This window comes from Daphnia pulicaria, chromosome 4, assembly GCF_021234035.1.
Source record: "Daphnia pulicaria isolate SC F1-1A chromosome 4, SC_F0-13Bv2, whole genome shotgun sequence".
Classification (NCBI taxonomy): domain Eukaryota; kingdom Metazoa; phylum Arthropoda; class Branchiopoda; order Diplostraca; family Daphniidae; genus Daphnia; species Daphnia pulicaria.
This window is the reverse complement of record NC_060916.1, coordinates 20,483,313-20,507,724: the sequence shown is the minus strand read 5'-3', so window position 1 is coordinate 20,507,724 and position 24,412 is coordinate 20,483,313. Positions and strand designations below refer to the sequence as shown.

Genomic DNA, 24,412 nt, shown 5'->3' with positions numbered 1-24,412 from the left:
AAATACAAAGAAAAGTAATCACAGTGAACAAAAACGTGAGTCTCAATTTAGTTAATATTCAACAGGTTATGGGCCCAGGTTCGCAATTGCTACCTACTTACTGTAATAACTGCAAAATAGGCTAAAAGTATTCAAGTTGTTTCTGGAACAGAGCCAAGATGGCCACTGGAACTTTCTCTGCAAAAGATGTGTCGCACATTACGAAATTCAAGGGAGACCAATTTAGCTTTTACAAGTTTCAACTTAAACTTGTACTGAAGAATCATGCCCTACTCAAGATTGTTGAAGGTGATGAACAAAAACCCACGGCCATTGTTCTCCTTGCTGATAATTCAAACAATGCTGCAGTCACCGCCAGAAATACTCAGATTGGTGAATGGGACAAGAAAGACACTGCTGCACAAAACTACATTGTTGCTACTCTGGAAGAGAAGGTAATGAGAACCATTATGAATTGTAAGACTTCAAATTCGATGTGGATTCGGCTTTTAAATCAATATGAGCTGGCTTCTGTTGAAAACAAACATCTACTAATGGGCAAGTTTATGGCATATCAATATGACCCTACCCACGACATAATGTCTCATGTTTCAGCAGTTGAATCTCTTGCATCACAACTAAGTGATGTGAATTCACCAATCTCAAACGATCAAATCATGGCCAAGATCACATCTACTCTTCCACTAAATGGCAATCGCAACTATAGGTCCTTCATGTCTGCATGGAACAGTACTGATGATGCCATCAAAACACTTTCTCTACTAACGTCCAGACTTCAAGTTGAAGAAAATATGCTTAAGCTAACTGATATGGGTGTCGACTCTTCAGATGGAGCATTCTTTGCTGGCAAAAAGAAGAATAAAGTCGTTTTTTCCGAGTCAAAATCAAGAGATTTTTCTTCACATGATCGTCTTAAACCTGTCTGTGGTCACTGCCGAAATCTTAACCGTAGAGCATCTCATCGTGAAGAAGATTGTTGGATAAAAGAGGCCTATCTCAAAGGAAGACAAGATGCTGGAAGTGAAGAAGCAATGCTGGCTCAACCTAGAAAAGAGAAAACAACCGCACCTGTTTTTGATTATTATGCCTTCAAGTCAGCAGATCTTCAACTCAACAACGAATGCTGGTATGCAGATTCGGGTGCCAGTGAGCATATGAGTGATCAGAAATCTATCTTTCAGTCAATCACCCCCATCAATCGTGGTGACCGAACAATTAAAGGCGTGGGAAAGAACAACGAAGCATTATACGCAACTGGAGTTGGAAATGTCATCATCAAGACCAAAGTAAATGGCGAATGGCATGATGGTTTGTTACGTAACGTCTTGTTTGTCCCAGATCTAGGAGCCAACCTGTTCTCAATTGGAGCCACAACGGAGCGTGGAGCCACAGCTACGTTCGACAAAAACGGCATGGAGCTAAGAAAAAACGGAAAAATAGTCGCCACTGGCTCAAGGATGCAGAAAAAGCTCTATTTGATGCATTTCGCCAACTGTTCATCATCTGGAAAAATTAAAATCTCAAGGGATGTCATCTTCAATGAAAGTATTCAAGCACCTTCACTACTTCCCATAGCTGTCCCTCGCACTGACCTAGAAACTGTCTCTGTAATTGGAGTGGGTGGGGATGCCTACGAGGCATCCAACGGACGTGCCACCGTGTCCAACGATCAGTGTGGTCAACCTGCAAGTGACTCTGACATCATTGCGGAACCCTTCCATGGATTTGAACAGCCAGAAAAGCCGCTTCTTGGAGATCACCATCTCGAACCCAGTGTGGACTCACCTCAAAGACCGTCTCGCATTCGGAAGAAGCCAAATCGGCTAATTGAAGATCCAAACTTTCTGAGCCACACTGTTATGAACGTTGCTCCTGACGACATTTTTGAACCACAGACGTACCAGGAGGCGATCTCATGCCCAGAATCTGCCAAATGGATTTCAGCGATGGAGGAGGTGATGGAATCGCTACGATTAAACGAGACTTGGCAGCTTCAACCACTACTTGAAGGTCGCCGCCGAATAAGGAACAATTTGGCTGATCCGTGTGTTTATCGTCGAAACATCACAGCACGGGACGCAGACTTCTTTATTGGCCTAAAAATTGACAGGGATCGCACCCGCCGTGTCATTCATCTTTCTCAGGAGCAATACACCAATCGGATTCTTCGCCGATTCGAGATGTTGGAGTGCAACCCGAAAATGCAGCCTGCGGCATTCTTTGGCGACAATCAAGGAGCACTCAAGTTGGTGTCCAATCCTGAATTTCATCGCCACACAAAACATACTGACGTACGATATCATTATGTTCGTGAGCAACAAACGGATGGAAGTATCGTGGTTAGTCACGTCGGAACCAAAGAACAACTTGCGGAACGAAGGCGCTTGCTGGTCCAGCTTTTCCAGGACTTAAGAAGGAAGATATATCAGTTCACCCAATTTTGGTTTGAGTGGGGATGTTGAATTTATGTTGTCAATCCTAAATTGTGTAAATCTGGCAACTCCCTCCCTACCCTCTCTTCTCTCTCATCGAGTGTTCTCTCTGTGTGTGTAACTCAGTCTGCTACTTGAATACGTTCGAATCACGAACTTACTTGTGCTACAAACTAAAATACAAAGAAAAGTAATCACAGTGAACAAAAACGTGAGTCTCAATTTAGTTAATATTCAACACTTTATTGTCTGTTGTTATTGTTCCGGAATACAAAGTCTACAAAGTCTCTACATTTTGCCCAACTCAGCGCCGTAGCGTGTAAATGGTAAACCTACAAATGCACAGATTGAGACACACACAGACGAGTAAAAGACTTTGTAATGACAGTGTTGTGCATAATAGCCTATATTCATGCAGCTGCAGTTCATTATTGTTTCTGGTCGGATACCACCAGCATCCTCTAGTTAGTACGCAATTGAAATGACATCATTCAATTTTCAAATGGTTATGGGACAATTAACGACAAGGAATAAAATTCAATAACCCATTCACATGTTTCCCGAATCCTGAATTCTCCTGGTACGAAGTTGGTATAGCAGTACGTTGCTAGTCATTAGTCAAATGTTTGTTCGTTTTGTTTTTTGTTTTGTTTTTTGTATTTAATCCAGATTTCCGTACATGTGTGCACCTTATCCTTTAACGATAAGGAAGCGGTTGGTATTGCAAAAGCCAGTAAGTTTTCATTTCACCTTTTCCCTGTGTAATATCGAATTCGAGTGAAGCAAAAAAAAAAGATTAGTTTTTTCTTTGCCATAAGAAGTTTTTGACGATAAATTAAAAAAAAAAGTCTGATAACTTGCAATGAATTACCTTAATCATCACGGTCCCTCGCTTCTCAAAGAGGAATTCGGCAGAGCATTGCATCAGGTTGTACACTGTACTAGAAATGTGAATTTTCCCCGGCTAGATCAACATTTAAAAATCGATTAAAAAATTAATTCACGACAACGTTACTACGCCACAATAGCTGAATACTATTATTTACCAAACTGGTTGTTTGCATTCTAGCCGCAGTGTTGATAGTGTCGCCAAAAAAACAATAGCGAGGCATTTTCCTTCCCAAAACTCCAGCAACCGCTGGACCGGAATGAATACCTAAAAATAATTTGTTATCAATATTCATCACGAATGACTGATGGAGATGTGAATAGCAAATTATAGCAAACCTATGCGAATTTCGACGGGTATCCCAACCTTTGTAGATAGTTCATTGATTGCATCACGGAATTCAAGGGCAACTAGACGGGTAAAATCAAAACTAATTTAGGTTTTTTTTAAGAACTTATGACCACATATGTACGTACCTAAAAATATATCTTTGACGTGCGACTCGCATCTTGTCGGTGCCCCTCCTACGACCATGTAAACATTTCCGATTGTCTCCACCTGCATTAATCACACTCACAAACTAACGAGTGAACACTTTTGTTGGAGAATTGTGAATTTACTTTATAAACATTAGGCTGATGGTCAACGATCTTGTCCAGTGCGGAGAAAACGGAATTCATACAGCTGACAGCCTCTAGCGCACTTTTTATCATGATGTCCTCTATGTTAGTCATTTCGACAAAAGAGACGGTGATACATTCGAAAACCTAATTTGGAAAAACAAATTAAATGACGTTAAAGGGACAGAAATTCCGGAAAGTGGAAATGTTTGTCTAGCTTCCATCGAACTTTAAGGTACAAGTTTACAAAGCTAACAAGATAACTTTGAAGCCTTACTTCACAAGTATCAACAGGTTCTTTGCCTCGTCGCAAACTCTCGGCGATGGATTCGGGAATCATGGAATAAAGCAGCTCGTCTCCTCTTCGCTTCCACTCGTCAAGGAGTTCATGAGTTACCTGTAGCTCTTTAGCTTTCTCTTCGGCTCGTTCGTACAAATCTTCCAACCTTAAAATAATACAGTTAACGTGTGATTTTCTCAAATACAATTCAATAGTTCAATTTTACCTGGAACTATGCTGCTGTCCCGTCATCACCAATTCGCGACCATGTCCGTGCAAACTAAGATCGCTGAGCGCAAGGCCCACCTCTGACAGGTCATCGATGTTGTTAATTCTAGGGAATACGTTAATATAGCTGATACCAATAACTGACTGCTTTTCTTTTCCATCGTTTTATCCTTTCAGATATCGTACTTACAGCGGATTGCAGAGATATATGATGGCTTGCCAATCCTTCACGTAACGCATCTCTCCACGAAGAAAAAGACGGAGAGGCTGTTCGTACTTCGGTTCGTCTGGCACAGTTTTATAAATCTTTGATAGTTGATATTCTTCCGTGTTATTAGACAGCATGATTTCGAGTTCGCATGCGACGCGCTGAAGTGTGACCAACTGAATCAAAAGAAATATCAAAATCAATAGTGGAGATATAACTTTAACTACAAATTGGAGTATCAATTTGAGAAAAAAAATAGATTTACGTTGTCCCAAGTAAGGTTTAATCTAGGACGACGCAATCTTGCAACGTCTGGCAGAATCTGTCCGATCAACATCCGCCACAAAAACATTTGTTTTAACTGATGGCCAGCAGCGATTATCTTTAAGTCGGAACGGAAAATCAGACAGAAGGGGAAAAGTTGCAGCAGAATGGAACTGGAGAGTTGAGGCAACGATTCCTGTTGAATGTTGGCCGTTGTCGAGGTGAGGAAGTTTGCTTTCCGCACTAGTGTCATACTGGCACCGCGTTCAATCGCTTTGCAGGCCATGTAATCACCGTTGTCAAAGTTGAGGCGGATTTGGTACTTGTAGCCTCCTTCATTATTACCACATGGCTCATCTGGAACATGGCCCATCGAAAGTTGAAGGCCGTAGAAATCTGCAGCAACTTGACGTAATAAACCTGAAGAAATCATCATCGGTCGTCAATATCTATTTAGATGGCGGTGAATTTAAATAACTTCCAACGTTCAACAAGTTGTGGTTCAAAGTAAAGAAAAACATGCAAGCCAGCCGCTGCAATAGCGTAACCGAATCTAACTCAAAATTTTCTCAGGATAGAAAAATTAGCCTATGCAACGCAACGGGAACAAAAAAAAAACGATTACCGTAGAGAAATGGAGGAAAACCGCACCGTGATGTCCTGTAATGTATTAAAGCACCTTCAGCATCTTCTTCCAAAACGTAAATAAAAGGATGATCCATTTTAGGATATCTGTACTTCATATGGAGATGAACAGTATCGATAGCGGAAAGAAAGTCGCAAAAAAATCGTCCGCATCTCTACATTAAAACAATTAAGAAACAATATTAAATTTTCGAAATCTTAAGTTAAATACAATAAGACTATAACGGTGCTGTGTTGCGATTGTTTGAATGACATCTCAGAGGGCTTATTATCGGTTATTCTTATCTCTAGTACAAAACCCACGCATCCTTAGCACATCCTTACATTTCTTAGAACTGTTATTCCCTTCTCATCGCCGCACACTGCTACGATGTGCTTTCCCACTTCCTCTGTATCACCTTCAGCGCCCCCACTCTCTTTTCTTCTCGAATCAAATCCTAGTCTCCCACACCCAACACTATATATTAATTTGTACTTCATTCAATTGTATGGGCAACGCTAGCCCGCGCGGACACGCCCGACCAAAATGAAATAAATTAAAAATACTTAAGTCGGTTTAGAGGTTTATAGGACGAAGCAGATGCAATAGTGAAATAATATTTAATACTTCCCCATTCCACTTAGAAAGATACAATGTCATTACATGAGATTATCCGAAATACTGTGCGCTGTCAGGGTAACATTTTATGGTTGAGCCATTGATTTCTAGTCATGCTACTTATAAAATGTTTACACATTTACTTACCTATTAAATACACAGATTAGAGCCATGCAAGTACACATATTGTTTACTGCCTTCGGGAACGTGAACACTAAAACAGAAATCGGCTCAAGTCGGCATCATTAATCTTGTATTCAAACTTCCCTTTCAAGAAATTGCCCAATATGTCATCCTGTTGATGTCATTTCACGGAATTACCGAATTACTGGAATGGGCCGGCTAAGCCACTAAGACAACCGGAACCAATTTTATGTGTACGCGTGACTGCGCAGAACGGAACGAATTGCAGGCCCACACATAAAAGACGGAAGTAGAAAAAGTTACGACTTACTTTGATCAACTTTTCGTATCCGAAAGTTCCAGCTGCACGGATGAAACAGCGGCCAAAGTAAGCAAGGAAATCTTGCACGGTCCAACCGTTTGCGATTATTGTCACGGCAGCGTTGGCCAGCTTCATAACCAAGTCCTAATCCAACATGTATTCATTTTATCAATAAAAGACACTCATTTCTTTGAATCGTTATTTACGTCCGGATAGATACTGTGAGTGCAAAAGGTTGTGTTGCGATAGCCCACTCTGTCTAGGAGCGAGAACCAAACATCGTTCCCATATTCCGTCTAAGAATAATAAAAAAGAAGTTTGATTATTAATCGGACGGCAAGCACAAATTTACTTATTTCGGGCTAAACTTTTAATTTAACAAGCACTATCTCCAGCTTCTTCACGATCTCAGTTTATTCGGTCAATTATAGGTGGACTAGAGTTAAGCGTCTAATTATTAACATGTGTCTGAATCGTCTTGGCTTGAGTGCTTTACTCCGCGAAGTCCGATAAAGTGTTGAAAGAAGCGCGTTGTTAACTTTTCCTCGTGAAAGCATAATACGTAGCATTAGTTTATAAAATTACTTAGACGGGAAGCCTATATTTGCAAAAGATTTTATTTAATTGGGTAGCGTTACATTTTTTAAAAATGTTGGAATAATAGTCGGGTCTCGTAACATTTAAGATCACATTTTGGCTCATTATAAACGCCTTTCTTTGTTCGTTATCGCTAATGGACCCAATTCCTTTTTTTAACAATTGCTATATATGTTCTCACTATATGCTCTCGCTATAAGTCTAACAAACTTATAACGAGAAAGAGCAATTCCAGTTCTTTATCTCTTTGTTCTTTTATTGCATTATATCTTACTAACTATGAATAAGATCATTCGAAGATTTCAATTTAATTTACATGCGCCTTCACTCGCATGATATACGTATACATACAGTTCCATGAGAAATTGAAACTAAGTTAAACCTAGTTACAACTCTGCATCATTTCAAAAAGTCTATAAAATGAAGATAAAAAATCCTTACCTGAATTACAGATCCAACGGTCACAAAAATGATTCCGTACATTTTGAATAGTCGCTGATGCTTAAGGTCCGTACATGTGATGCGCTGCGAACCAAACGATGTGTATATTAGAACCCTAGAGACGATAGAAAGAAGATAGAAAATAACTCGTTTGTGTGATAACCGAAAATTGAACTATAAAACCTTTGGGAGAAATAAATTTAAAAAAAAAAAAATAACAGAGAAATTGGGCTAGTGAATTTCAGAACTTGTGGAGCTGAGGAATTGTAAGTTCACTGCACCGGACGTACTTTTCCCTTATGCAGGCTATTGGGACTATACGGATGGGTTTCCTTACGTCCCATACGGAACCCTAACCCCTAACCCCATTTGTTGCTTTCTTTCAAGCTCTTACCTACGAGCATGCGTACTAGCTGAAAGTTGTTGACGCCACTTGGAAATTCTACATTTTTATTTTATTTTGAAAATTCTAGCAACTCCTTTGAGTCGATTTCTACGTCTTACATTGTAAGAGGATATTTCCGAAGATATTTCTAAGAAAATCCGCTTCGATCGTCGGAAGAGCCGTGGCCTGTGGGTTGTTGATTGAAAGGGGCCCACAGCAGAGGAATGGATGTATCGGCTAAAGTTATTAGTGTAAGAACCCACGGAATTTATGTTATAGAGAATTCTTATTAAATTGTGGGAATTATTTGAAATAAAGGAGAAAAGAAAAAAAATCACCTAATTAAATTAATTTGGTTTTCACTATGAAAAATTCCCAGCAAATATGTCGATCTATAATACTCGTCGTTCTATTTTTCATCTCGAATGAACGTCTTCCCAACAAGGATACAAGTGACGTCAGTAACACGAGCAGTTCCCTTCTCAGCAAAGAAAAAAGAAAATATTTAATTTAATGTCTTACTTTTCTGACGGTAGACGTTGGCTTAACGTTTTAAAAACAGTAGCAAGCAACACCACACAACATCCAATCCATAGACCACCCCATAAGGTGAAACAGTCTCTTCAAGTTTGCACAGGAGGTATTTTTCCGGGTGAATTGTAGAAATTACGTTGCATTCCGTTGACTGTGTGTTATCGACAATTCTCGAAAACAAGCGGTATTTATGAGTGAAGTTCAATTTTTCAAACGGCAACTGACTCAACGAAGATCCCTCGTTGGTGCGTGCTGGATTTTCCACTAAGAATGCTCGACCCAAATATTTTACTAATAAGCGGAAAGAGAAATGGGGCGAGTCAAGTTCAATGTTTTTTTTTCTTTCCAATGACCTTTGATCGACACAGTCAGTAGAAAGTATAGTGTCAGAAACCAGTATGAACTCGCCAAATATGGAGGAAGACGTACTCTCGTTGGTTGCGCACTTGGAACTTTTTGAATTGCAGTCAGCTTTTGTTGCCAGTTGCCACTTCAACCAAGGAGCTTTTCAAGAAACGGTCAAGATGGATGAAACTATTTTGTGTATTGTGCGATGCATATAGAGCCAATGTTCTTATATATATTTGCAAGAACAACATCATCATCCAAATGTAACTTTTATAGCCAATCCCATAGTTCTTAGACAGCGAAGTGATCACAAAGCGACGAGTGAACAATAACTATGTTACAAGAATTTTGTTTGTTGTGACACATGAAATATTTTAAAATATTGAGTCCTTCACTTATTCGTGGCCTTTTCGTGGCGACTCTTTTTCCTGATTTGTTTTCGGGGATAGACACTATACTCATAGGCCAATAACATTAAAGTATATATATTTGTTTTACGCGCCTGCTAAACAGTGATAGTTCACAAATTATACGCCTACGTGTGGCCGACCAGTAATTTTTGAGATCGATCTTTCTAATTTTGTTTACAGATCAGAGACGTTTGGACGAATGATTGAGGAGGGACCCGTACTGGGATAGTCTCGGAAAGCTCATGTCGAATTCCCATCGGGCGCTTCGTATCTCAGCAACCAGTGAGTCTTCATATCTCCTTTGCCCTAGGACATAAAAGAAAAAGATAACAGCAGTTGGAAGAAAGTTTATGCAGCAGACTTTCAAGCAATATGTAGTATTAGAGAGTAGAGCTGTAGATTTGTTATAAACCAATAACGATGATCTGTTTGTGAAATACCAGATTTAAAAGCGAGTGTGCGAACAAAGCCAATCTATTGATATGTGGACACAGTTGCATTCAGTGCCATATGACCATGAATATCTGATATCCACTTATTCGACCATAGAGGCGGATATACGCATAAGGTATAGTCAAGTATAATCGTATGGTAAAGTCGTCGTTGAAAGTCGGTTCTCATGTTTGTGTCGTGCGCTTTCAAACGTGCGGGACCAATTGGAGAATAGAAAACAAAAGTACGGAGAACCAACTTTCGTCCAGGAATCGTAAGCTTGTATACGTATCCGTGCCCTGTACCTTGACGAATACCGTCCCACGCATCTCGAATACAAATCCGTTAAAGTTGTGCAAGCGACAAAAGGAGTTTTGAGAGATGTGAATTTTCCCAGGCTGAAAATAGTAATTAAATAAAAGAAAAAAAATCAATTGTTTAAATATTTCTTCTTTCTATTATATGATGTCGCCCGATATCTTTCAGCGCGTTAGTAAAATTCTATACCAAGCTTGTGGTTTGCATTCGTGCAGCAGTGTTGATTGTGTCTCCAAAAAAACAATAACGAGGCATTTTCTTTCCAACTACACCGGCTACCGCCGAACCGGTATGGAAACCTTGGCGATTCAAATGATAATTAAGTTAATTAAGTAAGTTGTTCACAACTATAAATTTAGTACCAACCACGCAAGGAATTGCTAGTAATCAAATCATACCTATTCGTATGTGAACAGACATTTTAGTATCTTTCACCATTTTGTCGATTTCGTCCCGAAAACTAAGGGCCACTGGAATCCACAAAGTTTTAATTAGAAATCGGGACTTAAGTGTGTAATAATTCTAAGAGTAATATACCCATGGCAACATCTTTGACGTGGGTTTCGTTTGTTTCTGGCGCTCCGCCAACGACCATGTACACCTTTCCCACCGTCTCCACCTGCATATCAGACGAGCTTTAGAAATTAATCCGCCCAACAAGCAGATGACGTCTGGATGACGTAATTAAGTTATTCAAGTAGGCTATAGCTAGGCTGTATAAAAATTAAACCCACCTTGTAGACGTTATGTTGGTCGATAATGTTATCAAAGCACGAGAAAACTGCGTTCATGCAACTGACCGCTTCCATCGGATTAGTGGCTGTGATTTCGTCGATGTTGGCTAATTCTACAAACAAGACTGTGATGCTCTCGAATGCCTAGATGTATCACAAAAGGCACGTCACACACCCCCTATTCGGGCTCATGTATTATACGGAATCCTTACACAAAGGATTCCTCTGACACTCTTGTTTTTTTTTGTGTCAAGATTTGAAAAATCATATTATTTCTAAAAAAAATACAAACAAGTTAATTCAATTAACCATCCCATATTCTACCTACTTGACATGTGTCAACTGGGTCGGTGCCACTACGCAAAGTGTCGGCCACCGATTGCGGGATCATGGAGTACAAAAGTTTGTCTCCGCGTTTTTTCCACTCGTCTTGCAGTTCGTACGTTTGCTGGAGCTGTTGCGATCGCTCTTCGGCCCGCTCGTACATATCTTCCAGCCTAAAAAAAAAAATGGTTGTACCATGTTAATGACGACTATGTTAACAGTGCGGATCAGCATACAAAGTACCAAAGGGAAGAATACAGACCGTGAGTTGTGCTGCCATCCGGCCATCACCATGTCTCTGCCATGTCCGTGAAGGCTGAGATCGTTAATTGTCAAACCCATTCCGTCCATGTCTTCCAAGTTGTTTATTCTGCAGTCGCATAGAAAAATATTTAAAATGGTTAGTAGGAAACAGTGAACTTTTGTTTTTCCCGTGTGTATTTTTTATTATTTGAATAAATCGGGACTAACAAAGGATTGCAAAGGAAAATCATTGCGTTCCAGTCCGACAGATAGCGTAACTGTCCCTGCAGCATAAGACGTCGATTTTCCTCTTTCGCTTCTTTATTGGCCACCGCATTTGAATCCGCTTTGGAGGCAGCCAAGTGGCGCGCGTTTTTCTTTGCCGTTCGGATCGCTGGCAGTAACTCCATTTCACACAAGACTTTTTGGAGGCTGTACAACTAAAAATACCCAAAAGAAATCCAATAGTAAGACAAATTCGACAAGGAAAAGTCGATTCATTACGTTGTCCCATGTGAAAAGGAGCTTGGGTCGGCGTACTCTGGCGACATCAGGCAGCGCTTGGCCGACAAGGGCATTGTCTGGAAACATTTGCTTCAATTGCCGGCCGACCGCGATAATCTGGAGATCTGGACGGAAAACCAAGGTGAAGGGAAAGAGCTGCATCAGGATGCTGGAGGAGAGCGACGCCAGGGCTTTTTCGGACGCCATTGTGCCGGCGCTTCCGCGGCTGGAGATATTTATCCGGCCCAGCTCCAAACTGCCGTTGCACGCCGAACGACCAGTCATGTAGTCGCGGTTATCGAAGTTGAGTCGGAACCGAAACTGATAACCCTCCTCTTTGTTGAAAGGCGTTTTAGTCAGTTCCTCCACCGTCAATTGAATCCCGTAGAAGTCGTGCGCTATCTGGTGCAGCTGACCTGACATTCGATCGTGAAACTATTTCAATCGCCAATTCCAGAAATTGTCGACTCGGTTAAAGTTACACTTTCCAAGAATGACTGGAATTACGCCCAATTACTGTTGCGGGCTCCCTAGGGGTGGATTTTGGCATGCACCATTCATGTGTAACTATATACAATCTTGGAGAGTGTAAGCCGGAACTTTTTGGGTTTCGAGTCGACAATCCCATCAATCGCCCGGTTGGCACCGAGTGCGTAATGTAAAAATAATTGCGTTCACATGCGAGGAGACGAGAGATATCAGACGGAGATCAATCAATCTTGAGACATATTCCACAAAGAGACAAGGCGTGACCTAATTATTGGCCGTTACCAATTAAGTAAGGGCAGAAGCCGTTGCGTGTCGTCCGGTAGTGAAGCAGGACGCCCTCCGCATCTTCGTGCGATATGTACATGCTGGGGGAAACCATTTTCGGATACATGTATCTCATTTGCAAATGGATATTGTCGATGCCGGTCAGGAAGTCACAGAAGTAGCGGCCACAAACCTGCGTTTAATGAGGGTGATACAGAAAAAAACAACAAAACAACAAGTCAAGCGATTAAATATAGGAACAAGTCACGAACCAACATCCAAATGCCATGACCCCTGCCATTTGCATGACTTACTAGCGTCTATCCATTGACTGCTGCGTACAGTACGAGTAAACGAAAGGCGTTTGATATATGCACACGGCTTCACGATCAAATATATATCCACGGATTAAAAGAAAAGGGAAGGTACCGTAGGAAACCCCCCGATAAAAAAAAAAAGATTCCTGACAATGGTAAATATCGATTGAGAAAGTGTCAAGAACAGACGCACGCACGAGTTATTCAAGGATCTACTATACTGATGGGCAAATCGATATACTGGATAGAGATCTTGCTATATATAGCTGAGCGGGTGTTCCCAATCACCGGACGGTCGTAAGTGACCCAGGTAAAAAAGTACTGCCTTGCACTGTAATAAAATGATAGTTTATTTAAGTAAACTATCATTTTATTGTAGTGGACCCAGTAAAGTAGAAGTATCACCAAGTGGGCGTATTTTTTTTTTTTTGTTTCAATGTCAATATTACTAAAGACACACTGCTATATCACTGGTAGCCTATAGTACTTATCCTATATATATATAGTACTTGTCCCAAAATCCTTCAGTATTACTTGAGTTTTCTCATATTATTACTTAAGTACATTCTAAGTACTTTTTCACCTGGGGATATATGAATTCGATCAATCGAAAGACATGTGGGTTACATATTCACAGCGGTACATAACGGGGTGGCCGGTTCGCGATATTGGTTTTTTTTTCTCGTCCCGCCGGGCGAGTCGTGACTATACTATACCCTCAATTCGCTGATGTTGTTTTATATCTTTCGCTTCCGCATGTACGGACGCAGGAAATTAAATATATCTCGCAACTTATAGAGATGGACGGCAGCGGAAAAGGAGTTGAATGGCTTCCTGCATTGTCACTGCGCGGTAGTAACACAGAGTCGACAGTTAGAACAACGGATAACAACTTCGAACCAGGAGATCTTATCTGAAATCGATAGCATAGCGATACGCGGGCAAGTACGCGGGAAAGAAGAAGAAGAAGAAAATCGAGCTAACGCAAACGAAATGAAATGACAAGGGCTCGCTCGCAAGATCTCATCATATTATGGCAAATAAAAGAAAACAAGCTTAGGGGGTTACGGGGGTACTAAGCAATCTACTCGCCAAGGATTGTGAGCAACGAATTGGACATAAATCCCGACGGGTTAATTGTGTTCTCTACGCATCCACTCTGCAGGACAGTAATAACGGACGCCAATATAAATAAAGAACAGTTAAGTGCCAAGCCATGGCGTGAAGTACCTATTAACGTCCGAACCCATTGTCGTTATTCAGTATTAACAAGCTCGCTGATGGGGACAGTGCTCAGGTTGCTGCGACCAATGGCGATCAGTTCGGCAGTAAAGGTGTCCTCAATAAAAGTGTCATTAAAGACGGACAGGGAGCAACAGACTCCAATTGATAAATATCCCCCGTCTCGCCATAAGTAAATACGTAGACGGCAAGTATATTATCGAAGCTTTATTATTGCCGAGTTCTCTTGTTATTGCCTTTATATATATAGCTAAAAGCTATTCTAGCCGTCGTATATTAAGCCGGGAAATCTTTTGGCTTTCGGGACTACTACGGTACGTACTCTATCAAGATGAGCAGAGCGCTCTATCTGCTTAGAGCGCACGCAAACCGTCAAGGAAAAGATTGGACAGACTTTGATCCCCGATGAAGTCCCTCTCGATGGTATGGCAGTTCGTCTTATTCCCTTGATGTGTCAATGGGTACTCTATCTAGACAGCAGACTATCGTATAGCCTTAATAGGTTTTGTATACTGCCTCCCAGCAGCCTATATAAGATTAGAATAGTAAAGAGCTTTCATTTATTTCTATAGTCTTTTCCCACGTGAAGTCGCTCAATCTGGAATAATTGGAATAGGTTCGACGTCAGCGCAATTTTATGTTTTTAATGTCGATATTTTTTATACTCCAGCGCTTTTCAAACGAACGGTTTTTGGCTGGTGGATTAAGGTTTTTCACGACCTGCCGTAAATCGCTGAAAAGTTATACATCAGCGCGTTTTATGCCCATAAATAATATCCCGGCCCAATGTCCTGAAAGTAAAAAGAAAAATGGCAACGGCTTGAAACTGTCTCCGCGGGACAATAGCTCGTCCCGATACTTTGATTCATGTTTCCGTTGCGAGTTGACAACAGTTTGCCATCGGAAACGACCAAATAACAAAAATCTCATCCGACCTTAGAGACACAAACACAACGTACGGAGGACATAAACAAGAGGAAATCGAGCGTTATCTGGCCGAGGCAAGACGCGTCAAATTGCGCAACTTTTTCTCTCCTCCCCCCCTCTTCCCTGTTATTTCTACTTGACGTTGTTTTTGAGAAAGGTGATTCCAATATAAATCGCCGTCGTTATTTTTCACCGGATAGTTTTGGCATCGATCCTATATATATGCTCCCACGAGCATTCGCCGATATCGGTCACGTAACTCAAACGAGACGTATATATTGTCGGTTACCCCGCGCCCGGCCCAGCTCCATACACGCCCGGTCAATTCGCATTGGCTGGAGCAGAAGCTTTTTTAGAGTGCACCATCAATATCTGTCAGGGGCATTGCTGGATACATTAGTGTCACAACCCTTGACAGGCGCCCTATTCACCGACGAATTCAATCTTTTAGCGAGTCGGAATGAAATTAAATTTGTCTATTGAGTTGCAATCAACGATTAAAGCAAGAGCGACAACTGACCGCACCTTGTTACTTCGGCTGTCGACTCCGTCCGTTTTCGGAGAACGCCCAGCACTCGGCGTGTTACTGAACTTTCTGTCTCACACGCGGACGCATTCAAGAAAAGGCACGATCGTAATAAGCGGTTGAAAAGGTCTTATATATTTCGCCGGCTTAAAGGAAAGGATGTATGGACCAGTGATGACGTGGGGCTTGGCTGCCAATAATGAAGATTCTATTAGAGCTGGCCACCGACAAGACGCAATTTCCCTCTATACGGTACACATCACTTCAGTTCGTTTGATGTCGTCTCCCTCTTTTCTCGGCAAGCGTGGAAAGCTGGCATGAAGAAGAAACTCGCCTCATACCCGCTCTTCTTTTCTCCCCTTCGTATACGCTCATTCAATATTGAACGTATTCACCGCTATACTCGAGAGCAAACAAGTACGGTAAGCCAAACAAAATGATCCCTGCTGTTCAGTATTTGTTTTTCAATTTCAGGCCAATACAAATGGCAGCTGGAGTTAGGATAGTGTTGGCTGAGAGAAAGTCTTACTTTAATAAATTTCTCGTAGCCATAGTGGCTGAAGTAGCGGACGAAACAGCGACCGAAAAAACGCAGAAAGTCCTGCCGCGTTGAGCCGTTGGCGACGAGCGTGACGGCAGCGTCGGCCAGTTTCATGATCAGTTCATCCGGGTAGATGTGGTGAGTACGGAAGACAGTGTTCCGGTAGCCGACACTCTCCAAGATGGCCAGCCATGTCTCTTCGCCGTACTCGAGCTACAGAAAAAAAAGAAAAGAAAAGAAAGAAAAGGCAGGATCATTTATGCGCTCAACGACTACGAGCAAAAGTGCCTTCGAGATTGGAGAGAGAAAGAACTCAAGACCGTGACCATATAGACGAAAATATCCTTTAAGTTTAAGTTTTATCACCTAGACGGGAATGGGTTTCACGACGACGCGGAAATATACGACACGTTACTGAACGCGATTGTGATCTCCTTCCATATTTATTAGGATGGACGCAAATGGAATCCTCGAGCAAAGTCTGAAGCCAAATGACGTGATCGATTTATCGACTATCCCATCAACGCATCTGGCGGTCTTCCGATTCCCATGGACGGACCACAGCCGAAATAAACCGAAAATAGTTTAAGCAACTATCAAGAGTGAAAAAAACAATAATCCCAAAAAAGAATAAACAGTAGAGAGAATTCCTTTCGTTATTGATTGCCGCTGAAGAGTCGTGCGGAATCGTCTCATTAAATATGGCAATATTGTCAGCTTTCAAGGCGTTGTTATACCTGACTAACACATTATATGTCTGATAAATCTTGTATAAAAAACGTATAGCTCAATAAGAAAGAAGAAAAATTATTTTGAGGAAACCAGTTTAGACGAGTTAGCAATCTATGAGGCTGTCAATCAAGTGGACGGCAGCAGTCTGTCTTCTTCTTCCGCTCATATATACCGCCCGTCGAGCGCCAACGGCACATCTAAACGGTAATTGTGTGCGCTTATTGAGTGAAGATAAGACGGAGAAAATGGGAGAAACAGGCGAAACTATTCGGATGCAATTAAGTGCAATGTTGATTCAAACGGCGGAGCAATTCATTCCAGTCCACTTTGCGAAAGAAAAAATTGCAGAACTGAACTGTACGAGACTGCGAAGGCATTTGCATTTGAAGAACAGACGCAATTCAATTTGCAAACAACACGCATTATTTTTTGTTTTTTATTTTAAGAAAATGCGTCACGTTTTCGTTGTTCATTTCATCCTTTGGCTTATTTTGGGTTGGTTCCTCTCATCCGCATGCAAACGTGACACGTTTTCTAAGCGCCTTTTGGGGCTGAAGATGTTTTCTGGGTACATGGCATTTCGCTTCACACATAATTCAATTTTCAGTCCGACGTTTGCCGTGACACAGAAGCCATGTCTTTTCTTTCAATATGATTTTTAAAAGAAAAAAAAAGGAATTCCAACGAGACCAGTACCCCGGTACCTACCCAATCTCGTTACTTATAAACTATTATAGACGAGACGGTGGGGACGCAGCTGCTCTATTTTTCATGGACTATCAAGCGTTTGAATCGACAATCCATCAATGAGCGAAGGAAACGAAACGGTACCCGTATAACAGAGGATTTTGGGGAAGGAACTTTGCATATATATGGTGTAGATGATGGGCTCGCTTATTTTGTTTTTCAGTCACCAGGACATCAAACAGCCATTCCGGTGGGACGCTGTTCCCGTCATATGCTTCGCGCCGTCACAACTTTCCGCCAACGAGTTGTACTTCGCAGGTCTCACACGTCTCAGCACCAAACGACGGTATATATACATAGTCAACTGCTGAGATTCATATGGTATATATATTCTTTTCCCCGTTTTCTTATTTTATTTTTTTTTTCTCCGACGGCTCTTTTGACGTCATAACAGCTGAAAAGAAAATTCTTTCTTATCCACATTATATAGATACATATCATGATGGAATATTCTATCTAATTCTCCAAACGCCTTACAGTGTGCAGACGGATGTCCAGCTCCAGCCTCTTTCTACACGAAAGTCTAACGCAATCCTATCATAGAAAAAAAGGTAACGAGAAAACAAGAATGAACCTTTTAGTTCCTTTTGAGAAGAGAGAAAGAAGTTACATAAAAAATGTGGCATTTACAGAAGTTGTTTTTTTAGATCTAACCTATAACTCGTCTCTTGTGCATCATCAAACTTGCAATACATATAGATTGGATGCTTTTTGAGAACGGAAATCTGCGTTCGAATTTGATGCGATGAGGCTGTATGCACAGTAGCGTATATACCCGTTTGAGCTGATCTATTTCTGAAACTGGGAAAAATAGATCCCATGCCCGTCTAAACAGCTCAATTGTTGGATCTAATCTGTACGGAAAGTGTCATCCTTCCCTTGGACATTCAATCAAGTGAAACGGGAAAGAGAAAAATCGAGTGCAAAAAAATCGAGACGAGAACGTTACCGGTACAATGTTGCGAACCATATAACTGCTGTTGTGAACGAAGCAAAGAACAGGCGCCGCTGTATATCGATTAGATCGCCGTCTACTTCGACGAGATTTTGTGTTTTAAACAAGAAAACCCTTTCAGACTATGTTTCCTCTGCGTTTGCTGTTTAGTTTGTTTTCCTTCTGTTGTTTTTTTAAATCTTTTATTGGTTTGTTTGTTTTGTTTCCTCTTGTTAAAAGCGTTGGGTTGTTTGTGAATGGGGCGAAACCGATGGTAATTAAAATACACCATTCGCAGAACCCACAAGCGTGCGTACGTAGTTAGTGAATGCGCGAATCTTTGCAGCGTGACTAAACGGTCCCTGAGCGTGAGCGTGAATAAAGGTTCCAAGACGACCTTTATTCTTATGTACGCAACAAAAGGGAAAAGATTTCATCTGCGAGGAATAATGACGCTAATCCCAGCACAGTCTTTGCCTAAGCACACAGCGTAACCAATAAGAACTATGGGGGGAAATGTGTAAACTCGGAAACATGTCCCGAATCACGATCTGTCCACTCCACATGATTTATGCACAGGTCCTCATCAAATCCTCTTTCTAAATATTCTTGAACTTTAATGTTTATTACAGTTTCTTTAATCGGATTTCTCTTAAAGTCCTGGACAGCAGCGACCTTTTGGCTCCGATCCCTTAGTGGTCGACTTATACATGACTAATGTTCTATCCAGTAATATGTATTCTTCACGGCTCGCGATTCCTGCTCTTTGCTTCTATAAATTTGGTATTCTGCTACTGTCCGTCCGCAATAATAATAACGGAAAACATATTTTTTTTTATTTGCACTTCCCTAAAATGGAATCAGACTCTTGCCAATGTCTGACGTCATCACAAAAGCTATACACGGTGATCCCATATTTCCAGGCTGTGATATATCCGTATTAAAAAAATAAGAATACAAAGATCGAAACCTGAATAAGAGCTGACCATGTCCAAATCTCACATAGCAAAAAAAAATGGCGAAATAAAATAAATAAACATGAGGCACCAATATGAGTGAGACACATAACAACGAGAAACTTGTGGGCTGCCAAGTTTTTCTGTCGACTTGGATCCATTGTGGAGGACATACACAGAATCGTCCAGAGTGAAAGGGAACTTGATTCGTTCCCCAGGGCAACAAAAAAAAAATCGACATATATACTACGTAAATGCATTTACCTATGTCTAACTGAATCTGCTGCGAATTCATACAGTCCGATAAACACGATTACCCCGGGAAGCTTTATCGAGCGGACGGTTGTCATTCGAGATAAACCACGTGCGGATGAATACAGCGTGAATGAATCTCTTAGTAAAATGTAAAAAAAAGGTGTCTTGTAACCGCCGTGCTGACGTCGTCGCCAGCAGACGTCAACATCTTGCCGGGCCGTGTACCATCGTCTAACAATCGTCTCTTGGTCTGATAGCGAGTCTGACGGACAACAAAGAATGGACGAGAAACCGTTGCTGTTATTGTGCTACCACTTGTGAGCGTCTCGGAGAAGCTACTTGGAATTGATTAAAGCCAACGCGAACGTCTTTCACGTCCAGCTGCGTTTCAGAAACAGGCGAGACGGGCAAATACGTTTTGAAGGGGAGAAATTTTTCCAACACGCCGGAAGGGCGCGGAAGGCCGCAAAAGGCCGACGGAATTTTCGAATGTTATATGGACCACTTCAACTTGGAACGAGGCTCAAGCGGCCATGTGGATTTTTTCTTATTCTTCTCTGCCAGCAAGTTAGATGCTTTGCACGGAAATAACCAAATACTATTTGAAACCAATTTTAAGTGCGCGCCGATATGCCGAGTGGATTTGGGGGTTTTCTTTTCTTTATTTTCTTTTCTACCAGACACATGGGAATTCAATAAGGCAACTTGTTTCTCACCTGAATAAAATGTTGTACCGATTCTAGTAGCATGCCGTACATGATTGTGGCGCCGGAAAACTCGATTTTCAAACCCGAAAAGAGGGAGAAATCAACTGCAAATCAAATGAGGTAAGGCTTTTTCTTCGCTTCTCTGACTTTTCGGTGTCGCAGATGTGGTGTGGTGTCAGCTTTTCACGTCTTGTTGCTCGCGCGACCGACGAAAACAAGAAAAGCCGACGGCCTTCCGTTCACGATTGGATGGTCAAACTGACGACGTTTCGCCGTGTATCACCGTTACATTTAATCGCGCTCCGCGTAAACAGTTACATGTACACAGTAATGCGGAAGCAAGAATCGGGGAGTGCGAGTAGAGTCGGTCCGGATGGCTCGCATCCGTTTGCTGTGTTTCTCGTGGGCGCTGGCACAAGTCCCTCGGCTCTTTTGCGCCTTCCTCTTGTTGAATTCACTCGCAACGGACATGCGCGTCACAGCAGCAACACTCTTTGAGTTCGGACAGGACCGGTGCTGTTCTAGACCTCTATATATGCATTTTCTCCCTTGGCTGGCATCACCTCGGGTGGAACGAGAAATATTTTATGAGACGCAGAAGACAAAAAAAAAGGAAAAAAGAGTAGAGACGTAATAACGGTAGATAAAGAGGAGTTGACGACCAAATAACTGGCTCTCAACTCCCACATTTCGCATTGTTGGCGTACCCCTTTTTTTGGCGTCTATTTTTAAGATTCTAGACCGAAAAAACAAACAAAAAAAAAACGGTAATGAAAGGACGAAACAGTCTTTGTTGTACTTGCCCTGTAATATGCATAGACAAACTTTAGCTTTATGAAAAAGATTCCGAGTATGGAAATATTTGCTAGGTTATTGAACGCACCGGTAAGTAATGTAGGAGTGTCTCTCGCGTTTCTCGGAGTCTAGGGTGTTAAAAAAAGGAGGATTTGAGGGGCGCATAAAGTTTGAAAGGCGGATGCAGTAATGTACTTGTCATCATCGGAAAATAGAGCGAAAGTTTGGAATCTGAGAATGACATTAAAGAGGTTGACGGTTGCATAACGGACTTCCTTGTAGGCACTCAGATAACGAGAGTGAGTTGGCAAATAGTGAGATATAAAGTTGTAGTTCATGCTGATTCACACACTTAACTTCTTCCATTAGATTGTGCTATTATTATTTCTAGTATGACCGAAGTCATTTCAAATGTATGAAGGTTAATTGCCTGGATCGAAGGATTTCAATATGTTCATGATTCGAAGTTGTAAATATTCATGTTTATATATACATACATGATGGGATTTGATCTTAAGACTCGGGAATCAGCGATCCTTTATCATAACAAGGAAACTGAACCCACGGAATATATATTAAGTTACGCAACGGAAGAAATTTTAGGCTTCTCCTTTCGCGATCGGATTGTAAGTTTTACATGAAGGTTTCAGAAGTTGGAAACCCGAGCGATTAGGTTACTTGTTAACTTCGTTCAGACTTCAGAGTTATACCGCACCATTGCAATGCGACACCATTAGATTCCGATGTCAGTTCAATTTACTACTTTTGGACTTCAACTTTTCGCATTCAATCCATTTCTTATTTCATGTTATTACTCAAGTCGGAAGTCGCATATGTGAAACTATTTTCCCTCTCCTTCTGGCAAAACGGTCAGTTGTCCACGAGCTATAGACTATGCCGATATAAAATCGAATCCAGTTACACGAGAGACGACGGGAGATCCAATTTAAATATTATTTTGAATATACCTGCTATACGTATTTGCCCGGAGCACCGATTTTTAGTCTAATACTCTATTGTGTGACATTCAAAAAGGCCCACGAAAACTGGTGCATAAAGGAACATTCGCGCAGGATTTTCGCTAGGCTGTACACATCCCTTTTTTATGGTACCGTTTCTTCTATGAACCAAAAGGCTTACTTTGAGAAAAGGAGAAGGGATTTTAATTTTATCTTTTGATCTCCTCACTTTCAATTGTCACACTCGGGTCGAAACCAGTCGCCTCGTCTTGTATTGATCCATTATTCGGTGGGCGACCTAAATACTCGACGAAAGCTGATCCTTTGGGAGACGGTCGTAAATATAAATAATTTTTTATAATTGGAATAAATCGAGGAAACGCATTTATTTATTTTTTTTTAAATAACGTTGTTTCCTAAGACACTGTTTGATTATTCCGTGCATACGCCAACCATAGTGAAGGTGTGCGTGTTTGAAGTTGACGTTAATGTTGGAGCCGGAAGGGAAACTGCGTGATATTGACTTCCTATAAATAGCACGGAAACATCTTTTGTATATGCATTCGAGATGTCCGTAATTAAATTTTCTTCATTGCAGTCGTGGGACGAGCCGAGTCAGTTTCTTTCATGGCGCATCTCTGCGAGTCTAGGAACATCGGAATGAATTCTTTTTATAAAGTAACTTTCAGTTTTCAGAGCTTTATTGGCTTGGGTTCTTTTTGCCTCTCCGACAATTCTTGGCTACTTTTGCGCTCTTTCTTGCGCCGTACGTTTCGTTCTTAATCAGCCACTCCGGCTAATTGGATGGTCTTAGATGCGGGAAAGGAAAAGCTTGTTGTGGATATGATCGAAACGAAGGCTGTATACTGCTGATAGCATTTGTAGCCGTCACTCTGGGTGGTTAGATTGTTCTTTGGTTAGTGGCGTATTCTCGTTATCCCCAAAAGTCTCTCGCTAGGCTGCACCTCCATTATATTCGAGCCAGACGACGACAGCATTTGTGTTCGATGTACAGTGTTTTGTGGTTAGCCAGACGAGACGTAGACGGCTATTGCACAAAGACATTGTCTCATTATTAAGTTTGGTCGCGCCGTATGAAAAGCGTAGATTTCGGACGCCGGAGTTTCCAGCTGTTGCACATGCGTCGTCCGCGTTCACGGATGGTGCGGATAATATTTACCTACTCTCTCTCTCAGATCATTTTGATGTTAAATCATTCCCAGTCGAGGACTCTCTGGACGTGTTCAGTTAAGGAGAGTGCGCATTCGAATTCTGCTGAATTATGCGGGCACAGTGGAACGTGTCTTTAGCAATTCTGCGAATCTTTCGGGGAAATTTGTCATGTCCTCGGAAACGCATTTAGACTATTGTCCGATGTCCGGCCTGCCGGTGGAATATAAAGGCAAAATTTTTCTTTGGTATATTTTAAAAAGGGGGGGGGGGAAATGAATATATGCTGGAATTGTTATTCAACCTACTATTCGAAATAAACTACGAGTCTTGACTTGACAGCTGTCGACTAGTTTGCGTAAATTTTGAATGGCGAATCTATTGGTAAAGAATCTGTTGTAGCGCAGTCGATTTAGTAGAGATCCGTAGAAGAGGAACGGCGAAGAGGAACGAACCTCATTTTCACTTCTAGTATTTTTGTTTACCCTAGCGCCTAGCCTAAACCTTTCTTCGGGGTAGTACCATCTAACGCACGTTAAATCGCACCGAATTTTATAGCAAAGAAGAAAATTCAATATCAAGGGGAAATATGCAGATTGAATGAGATTTTCAATTATCCCAATGATTTATTTTTACTACTTCAACCTGGCAGCTTTACTGTATGATCTCTTTCCCCTTCTTTGAACCAGAATTTGTAGTACTGAAAAATAGTTGTTTGTACAACACCATAAAACTACAGAAAATATAATAAGATTACTCGCAAATTTTGCTAATACTGTTCCCAGTAGCGCTTCTTTGATGATAAAGTTTCAGCTTTCATTTTATGCAAATTTAATATAAATTCTAAAAAACAAAACAAAAATAAATGTTCTTGTCGAATGAGCCCCGTTTAGTTGGCTGATTACATCAGCTCCTTCTATTGACTGTGCTGTGACTATCGCCTGACTCGCAGATGAGCTGGAACACAAGGTT

The 24,412-nt window shown here is 41.3% G+C and overlaps 2 protein-coding genes across 5 annotated transcripts; both read right to left on the bottom strand.

Moving 5' to 3' along the window:
• Window positions 1-2,821: 2,821 nt before the first annotated feature.
• Window positions 2,822-8,817, bottom strand: LOC124335906 (soluble guanylate cyclase 89Da-like). The gene is made up of 15 exons (XM_046789398.1): window positions 8,555-8,817; window positions 7,648-7,762; window positions 6,816-6,905; window positions 6,619-6,753; window positions 5,547-5,721; window positions 4,923-5,341; window positions 4,640-4,833; window positions 4,448-4,555; window positions 4,219-4,387; window positions 3,942-4,088; window positions 3,798-3,879; window positions 3,660-3,731; window positions 3,479-3,588; window positions 3,304-3,396; window positions 2,822-3,189 (listed from the first exon to the last, which is right to left on the bottom strand). Exons 2-15 carry the CDS (start codon window positions 7,687-7,689, stop codon window positions 3,130-3,132), a joined length of 1,896 nt encoding a protein of 631 aa, XP_046645354.1. The 5' UTR covers window positions 7,690-7,762; window positions 8,555-8,817; the 3' UTR covers window positions 2,822-3,129.
• A 291-nt stretch (window positions 8,818-9,108) lies between these two features.
• Window positions 9,109-20,934, bottom strand: LOC124335905 (soluble guanylate cyclase 89Db-like). 4 transcript variants are annotated; one of them, XM_046789396.1, is made up of 14 exons: window positions 20,526-20,933; window positions 16,174-16,398; window positions 12,651-12,825; window positions 11,880-12,295; window positions 11,604-11,815; window positions 11,395-11,502; window positions 11,137-11,305; window positions 11,021-11,041; window positions 10,809-10,952; window positions 10,612-10,693; window positions 10,473-10,544; window positions 10,264-10,373; window positions 10,062-10,154; window positions 9,109-9,630 (listed from the first exon to the last, which is right to left on the bottom strand). In XM_046789396.1, the coding sequence occupies exons 1-14, from the start codon at window positions 20,565-20,567 to the stop codon at window positions 9,565-9,567; spliced, it is 1,935 nt and encodes a 644-aa protein (XP_046645352.1). In that variant the 5' UTR covers window positions 20,568-20,933; the 3' UTR covers window positions 9,109-9,564. The 4 variants fall into 4 exon arrangements, with proteins under 4 accessions (XP_046645352.1, XP_046645350.1, XP_046645353.1 ...); XM_046789394.1 differs by having other exon boundaries at window positions 9,538-10,154; window positions 20,526-20,934; XM_046789397.1 differs by lacking the exon at window positions 20,526-20,933 and adding an exon at window positions 16,552-16,799 and having other exon boundaries at window positions 9,538-10,154.
• Window positions 20,935-24,412: the final 3,478 nt, after the last annotated feature.